General features: G+C 38.1%; 1 protein-coding gene across 2 annotated transcripts; it reads left to right on the top strand.

The window, feature by feature from the left end:
- Positions 1 to 842: 842 nt before the first annotated feature.
- LOC114281423 (Ubiquitin carboxyl-terminal hydrolase family protein) lies at positions 843 to 7,386 on the top strand. 2 transcript variants are annotated; one of them, XR_014333040.1, is made up of 3 exons: positions 849 to 2,532; positions 5,958 to 6,413; positions 7,009 to 7,386. XR_014333040.1 is itself a non-coding variant. In XM_028223867.2 (2 exons), the coding sequence occupies exon 1, from the start codon at positions 967 to 969 to the stop codon at positions 2,491 to 2,493; it is 1,527 nt and encodes a 508-aa protein (XP_028079668.2). In that variant the 5' UTR covers positions 843 to 966; the 3' UTR covers positions 2,494 to 2,532; positions 7,009 to 7,386. The 2 variants fall into 2 exon arrangements, 1 of the variants encoding a protein (XP_028079668.2); XM_028223867.2 differs by lacking the exon at positions 5,958 to 6,413 and having other exon boundaries at positions 843 to 2,532.
- Positions 7,387 to 8,158: the final 772 nt, after the last annotated feature.

Below are 8,158 nucleotides of genomic sequence, written 5' to 3'. Positions count from 1 at the left end.
ACCTACCACCACCACCCGCTAGCCACCACCGGCCACCACCCACCTACCACCCACTCGCTACCACCACCCACCCCTCGCCGCCGCCACCACCACTACCACCACCACCCACCACCCACCTGCCATCCACCCACTACCACCCATCACCCGTCACTACCATCCACCGCCCGACACCACCATCCACCAGCCACCTGCTACCACCATCCGCCACCTGCCACCACCATCCACCATCCATCACCACCAACCACCCACCACCACTAGCCACCAGCCACCTGCCACCTACCCGCCACCACCACCAACCACCCACCCGTCACCCACCACCACCTACTCACTACCACCCGCCACTGTCACCCACCCGCCTACTACTACCACCACCATCACCAGCCATCCGCCACCTACCTGCCACCACCACCACCACCACCCACTCGCTACCACCAGCCACCGTCACCCACCCACCCACCATCACCACCCGCCACCTACCCGCCACCACTATTCACCCACGACCACCCACCACCAACTGTCATCCGCCATCCGCCACCCACCTACCACCACCACTCACCACCCGTCATCGTCACCGTCACCCTTACCCACCCATCCACCCACCCACCACCTACCTGCCACCACCGCCCACCACCCGTCACCACCACCCACTATCCACCGTCTTCCGCCGCCACTTGCCACCACATATCATTTTTCACTTTTTTTTTATATATTTTTTAAATATTTTTTCAATTACCAAACATATTTGTAATTAATATTTTTCTAAAAATAAATAAAAATTAATTTATAAAATTTTATAAATATAGACTAAAAACGTAAACCTTACCAAACAGACCTCTATAATCATCCCAGCAACAAAACAGTCCCTTTATCGTTAAGACTGACTTTCGAAAGAAAAGCAAAGCCCTTCTAAAACCCTCATCTTCACTCCACCACTTCCCAGGTACAGAAACGTCACCAAAAGTCACCATGTATTCAATTCTCCATTCTCTCCGGCGCCGTATCCACCACCACCAACGCGAATACCACCGCACCTTGGTCGACGTCGCAGCCATCAAATGGGTCGGAGACAGAGGCCTCGACCACGCTGTCGAGAGAGAGAAAGACCTCAGACCCATGCTTCACTTGAAGAACCTCATCAAATCCGAACCTTCCAAGTCCCTCCCACTCTCCATCATCTCCCAAAACCGAGAATCCCTCGGAATCCCCACTCGCCCCATCGATTTCATTCGCAAATACCCCTCCGTCTTCGAAGAATTCCAACCCGGCGGACTTGGAATCCGCCCACATGTCAAATTGACTCCCGAAATCCTCGGCCTGGATTCCGAAGAACAGTTGATTCACCAGAGCCACAGTTTCAAGCAAGAATTGGCTGATCGGCTTTTGAAGCTGTTGATGTTAGCTCAAATCAACAAAATCCCATTACACATCATTGATTCTTTGAAATGGGATTTGGGTTTGCCCCAAGATTATATTCAAACCCTAGTCCCTGAATTTCCAGACTATTTTCAGGTCAATGGAGCCGGTGATTCCAATCATTCCTCACTGGAATTGGTGTGTTGGAGCAGTGAATTGGCGGTTTCGGTGATGGAGAAGAAGGCAATGAAAACCGGGTACGAAAAGGGTATGCCTATTTCATTCCCTTTGCAATACTCTAGAGGTTTTGAGATTGATAAGAAATTCAAGAAATGGGTTGATCAGTGGCAAAAGTTGCCTTACATTTCTCCATATGAAAATGCATTGCAACCTTTTTCGGCCAAGAGTGATGAGGCCGATAAGTGGGCAGTTGGGGTGCTTCACGAGATTCTCTGTCTTCTTGTTCCGAAGAAGACTGATAGAGAAAATGTACTTTGTCTTGGAGAGTACTTGGGGCTTCGATCACGGTTTAAAAGGGCATTGCTTCATCATCCGGGTATATTTTATCGTTCGAGTAAGATTGGAATGCATACTGTAGTTTTGAGGGATGGTTATAAAAGGAACTTGTTGATTGAGAATCATACATTGATGGATATGAGGTATAAGTATATTCATCTTATGCACTCAGTGAAGGAAGATAAGAAACCAAAAAGTGTGCAAGGTGGGAGTACTCAACAACAAAAGCCAACCCATGATTCTAAAGGAGAAGTCCAAGAAGATGAACAAGATGGGGAGTTACATGGGTTGTTGGATTCTGAGATTGACGATGTTAGTGAAGATGCCTATGATGAAGAGGAGGATGAAGATGAGATTAAGAAATTTTCCCGTGTGAATGCTGGAGGTAACAGAGATCCAACAAGGAGGAATCCAGAATTTAGGGCGAAAAGGTCTTTAAAAACGTCTGTTGGAAATAGTTTTGATAGAAGATACCCCAACAACACTAGGAAAACGGAACCCACAGAAGTTTCTAGAAGAACAGTGATGCAGGGTAGGGGTAGGTCTTGTGGGAGGTCACCTGGGAGATCAGAATTTTTGAGAAACAGAGGGAGGTCAAATTTGGACTCAAGGACTTCTGCATAGAAATGATACTGCTTTTTGTCTGAAGCATACGTTGGATAGGTTTGCTTCTTTGTCTAGATCTCCTCATTGATCATTTTCAGAAATCAGCATCTTGTATTTGTTGCAAGTCATTCCATTAATGTGCTTAAAATGCTACTGTGACTGTTGTGCCCATAGTGAATGTGGTTATACAATGATGAATTGTGATTATATCTTTATTTATGCATGTATGGTTTATATATTCAAGGTTTTCTATTGTTGCTATTTTTGACTTTCCCCTAAAACACGAAGTATGCAAGAATCTATGTAGGCACATATACAATAATACAGCATTCTAGATGCAGAAGGTTAGAGAAGTAATGTAATTACAGTTCTTGCATCGTCCACCTTCACCTGATTCCCCACAATTTTAAATCACGGTATTGGCCAATGTGATGGACGTGGTCGTGGTGTAATGGCGTTAGATGTATCAACCAATGTGTAATGTGAATTGGAATTTGAATTTGAGGATTTATTTTAGCACTAGGAAACACCCTAAAATGCATCGATGTTTTGACCATATTTTATCATATTTTGATGTTTGTAGTGGTTACTGGCAAACATTTTGGGACCAAACAATATGTTTTTCAAAATATATTGAAATGTTTATTAGTTTTAGGGTAAAGAAAATGGTTAATTTAGTCTATTGGTTGATTTAATCTGTTAAAGGAATTTCACCATTTAGAATAATTAAAGATGCTACAATAACATATAGGTCATAATAAAAAAGTAAACATGAGCAAATATTTGCCAATACAATGTTATTACAAATAATTGGATAATGTTAATGAACAATACGTGCTATGGGCTACATCAGTACATCTATATAACACATTATATATACTTTTGCCATCTCAACACAATAAGTATAAAGAAAACAACAATAAAAAAAAAAAGTCTTAAGCGTTATGCATTCCAAATCTTCTTCAATCTTCATACAAGACTCAAGAGCCATGCAAATTCCAAGAAGTCCCATCCAAATACCAAGTGCATCTTTAAGCAAAAGCACAAAAAAGACCTCAAAATGGTCATAATGACCGTAACGGCAATGCCATTGAGTAATGGTCATTACGATTGTTACTACTTCAAAGATACCTTTGAAGCATTTTTCAAACACCAGAGTAAGTCTCTTTCCATGAATTTGTGAATCGGCAGGATGTTTTTGTGCAAATAAGAATTATCTTCTCCAACAAATAGGGGTGTAATCGACTCAAGTAGACTCAAAGCCCATTATGTAACATACATAAAACCAAGGACCTACCTTTCTCATGTTGTCAGTGCTGGAATGCTTAATGGAAAATGGTATGGCACTTCGATTGAGAAGCACCTATTGATAATTATTAAAAAAAAAATGAAAAATGAAAAAGGGAGAGGCATCCATTGATGGAGGAAGAACAAGCTGGGGAATTGTATGGCTTGTCAGATTTTGAGATTGAGTGCCTATGATGACTTTGATGTTATTGACTTATTAAGTCTGTTTCCATGAATTTGTGAATTGGCAGGATGTTTTTGTGCAAATAAGAAACAATGGGTCAATCTTCATTAATTTCACTGTAATTGTGAAATATTTATAAAACTCCTGTGATTTTTTCTTCTGTAATCGACTCAAGTAGACTCAAAAAGGCCATTATGTAACATACATAAAACCATGGACCTACCTTTCTAATGTTGTCAGTGCTGGAATGCTTAATGGAAAATGGTATGACACTTTGATTGAGAAGCACCTATTGATAATTATTAAAAAAAAAATGAAAAATGAAAAAGGGAGAGGCATCCATTGATGGAGGAAGAACAAGCTGGGGGATTGTATGGCTTGTCAGATTTTGAGATTGAGTGCCTGTGATGACTTTGATGTTATTGACTTGGAGGATGAAGAAGAAGTGAGACAACTGATGAAGGATAAAGGCCTTTAAGAACAATGAAGGATAAAGGCCTTTAAGAGCAGCAGATAGTTTAGCTGGAAGATGCCTCAGTAAGATGAGAAAAGGCCCCTGAAGTTTCTAGAAGAGTGATGCATGTTTAAATAGCAAAAACAAGAAGGGGAAAGTTAAGAGAGTTGAAGGCAGTAGTAAAAAAAGGAATAGGGAGTTGAGAAACTTAATCTCTTGGGTTAATTATGATGGTCACTCGAAAGAGGAGAGGAATAGAGTTGTTTCTAAATGAAGATAATAAGTTGGAATGTAAGTGGTCTTAGGTCTAGAAGTGAAGGCGTGTGGTTAAGGAGGTTTTGGTTAGGAATAGTCCTGATATTGTAATTTTGAAAGAGACGGAGATTGAAAAGTTTGATAAGAAATTAATTGAAAGCAATTGGGGGGATTAGATGTAGGAGATGGGCAACTTTACCTTTATGTGGTACATCTTGGGGATTTTAATTAGTCAGATACATAAATGATGTGAACAAGGACTTGTATACGGTATATGGGGTAAAGACAAGCAAATTTTGCATCAAATAGAATTACATCAAGGATCCACAATGAGCCATTATCACTTTGTTTTGATTGTTTTAAATTGAAGATGTCTTGTGTATGTATTGCCACTAACAATATATAATTTATTGAAACTGGTGGGGGCTAAGAACATAGGGAAATACTTTTTGAAGGTCCTAGAGCAAGCCCAAAAAAAAAAAAAAAAAGCCTGGAAATTTCATGTTATTGAAACCAGAAATGGACATGATTGTGTGAATTCGGGGCTGAGGATTGACCATTTCCATGATGACAAATTGACTATTCATAGGGAAGAGGATTAACTGTAAGTACAATGAAGGCTGTAAAGATTGTAGGCCAGCAGAATGAGAAAAGAAATGACTGCTGAGGATGGAATGTGAGATTTCTTTCTGATAGAGTTGAGTACTGAAAAATAACTCATGTAATTTTGAGATGTTAGGTTTGCGGTTTTGAGATGAATTGATTAATTTATTTTAATATTCCTTTCTTTTTCTTGGATGGTATTCTACATTTTTACTGTAAAAGTTCAAGAACTATAGCTGCAATTTTAGAATTTGCATATTCGTAGCAATGATGGAAATGTTCACAGATGAGTTGAAAGACTTGGAGATGTATGAGCTAAAATGGATGGATATAATTTCCTTTCTTAAGATAGGGAAGAATGTTTAGGCCAGCTTGGGAAAAGTAAAATAATTATAAACAAATCAAAATAAATCAATGACACTGTTGTTAGGTTTGAGCTCTTACACTGTATTTGGTTGGGAGATTTGGGAAGGGATTTAGAAAGAAAAAGGGAAAAGGTAGGTGAAATGTGAATAAAATATACCTACATTTCACCTAGTTTCACATACATTTTCTTTTTCCCTTTCCAAATCCCTTAACCAAACACACCATTAGGGTTTTAATTTCCTAGAAGGAGTAGTCAAAGTATGACAACATGGTAACTATCAGTCTATTTATCAGCTTAATTTTTAACCAGATTTATGTGACTGGGCAGAGCAGATTGCAATACACCCACACTTTGAAATGCTAAACATGGGATGAATCTGTGCTCCGTGAGAGCTTCAATCAGCAGAATTCCTTAGGTTTTGTCCGAGGCCATTTGTCATGGACTGCCATAGCGTGGTTGATGATTTTCCACTGACTTGATAGATATGGGTTTGAGAAGGCCACTTCCTTTCCATTTCAGTGTGTCGTGATACTTCACTATTTGTATGTGAACAAGTTTGTTTATATAAGAAATAACCTTTGGGTGCAGAGACAGTTCTCTGTCACCCTTGATTCAGTCAGCAGTTATTTATTCTTCCTTCTCCATAGGTAAACCCATAACCATTTATAATTGTAACTTGGAACTTAGAAGTGATCTCGGATTTTGGATGTTGCCATGTTTCAAATATAAACTTCAGACAGCAATAATTATGATTGGAGTATTCATAATGGAAGCCACGTATGCAACAGGTGATGTGCTAAGTTTTGGTGATAGGATGCCATGTGACTTTGGTTAGTGCCATTTGGAGATAGCAACAATGAAAAATTTCATGGGTTGATTATGCCGTGACTATCTTATTCAATCTATAATAATGAGAAGTATTTTTTGCACCTTTAAGGGAGTATAATATTCTTGTGTCATGTTAGGCTGGAATGTGTAAATTAAGTTTTTATCAACACAAATCAAGTTATGGTACTAGCCATTCATGTTTGGTGTCTGAACATCATCAACCTTATCTGAAAAGATCTGAACTCTTGAGGGTTTGATGCTATGTTTGGTTTGAAACTCTTAGGGTCGTTTTGCTAACCCTTTTGGAAACAGTTTTGTTTTGCATTCTCTGTTGTATTCCAGAAAACATAGATAAGAAAATTTTAGCATATTTCTGTTTTCGTTTTTTCTTCTAAAAAATCCTGTGTTTTTTGTTGCCTTTGAATGAAATTGTTTAAAACCATTTTTGGCTTTTTCTCATACAAAGCAATTCTCATTTCTTTAAGAACTCTGAAAACACCAGATTTCATTTACTGTTCACTAACAAGGAATTCCATGTTCGGACTCTATTGGCAGTGACTTTCGCCATCAAGCGTGATCTCCAATGACTGAATTTTTTGAATAGCTATATAAACGACATGGCTGAACTGATGATAGATGAGAAGGGAAGACAAGACGAACAAGTAGACGAAGCAAATCAAAGGCTGCTGATGATAGGATTAATTGTTACTATGTTAGTTTCTTGCTGTAAGTTTTCAATACCTTGGATTTGAATCCATCGAATGAATCTGTTACTCTGTTTTTTCTTTCTTTATTTCTTCCCCAGTTCAGTTTGTTATTTGTGCTATTTCTTTGTGATAACCAAAATTCGAAAGGTAAAATTTGGGTGTAATATGTTTTGTGTTTGAATTTGACGAGAATATTTAATCAATGGATTGTTGGTTCTTTGAATCAGACCTATGATTTTATGGAGATCTAATTGTATTTCTATCCAATCTTAATACTCTCCTCTATTTTTTTTTTTTTTTTTTTTTTTGTGGGATGCACATTCATTTGTGGGCCAAAAATTATGTTGCTGGTTCCAATTGTTATTGCATACATTATTGTATTAGATTGACTGAAGTATAAACTAACTTTTTCTCCATTTCTCTCGCATTTTCTTTTCTTTTTAAATCCTTATCTAAATTTATGATTTAAACACAACTTATATTCTCTCTCTTCCATCACCTATTGCGGGTTCATTCGCCCTCAGTACTATATTCTTTAAGAGTAGGCTATATATAAAACTATATTCTGATCCTTGGGAAAAAAATAGATAAGTTAGGCAAGGCTTTTAAAACATGGATTAAAACTCAATCACTTTCTACCGCTCTAGTTGTATCATGTTTAACTGGTATATGAGGTTGTTGTATCTCTCTCTCTCTCTATCATAATATTGTGTTTAGGGTTGGACTTTGTATCATGTTTATCTTACACTACTTTGCTGTATCTATCATTATCATAACAAAAATGTTATAAACCCACCCTTATTAATCTATAATTTATGTCGAATGTGTGTGATGGAGATTAAATTGATAAAGTGTGGAATCTGTGAATAAAATAAATTTGAACCATTGATTCATTTTTTTAAATAAATTCTAAGTTCAGAAGTCTAAGTTTGTAGTATTATTATCATAAGTACGTGTGCCTGAAAAAGGTATATCACTGTAGTAGTACATTCGTTATG

Source organism: Camellia sinensis, chromosome 6 (genome assembly GCF_055761805.1).
Source record: "Camellia sinensis isolate YWXY chromosome 6, ASM5576180v1, whole genome shotgun sequence".
Taxonomy (NCBI): Eukaryota; Viridiplantae; Streptophyta; class Magnoliopsida; order Ericales; family Theaceae; genus Camellia; species Camellia sinensis.
This window is presented reverse-complemented; position numbering and strand designations above follow the sequence as displayed.

Coding starts and splice junctions, on each gene's coding strand:
- LOC114281423 (XM_028223867.2), top strand. CDS start 967: ATGTATTCAATTCTCCATTCTCTCCGGCGCCGTATCCACCACCACCAA.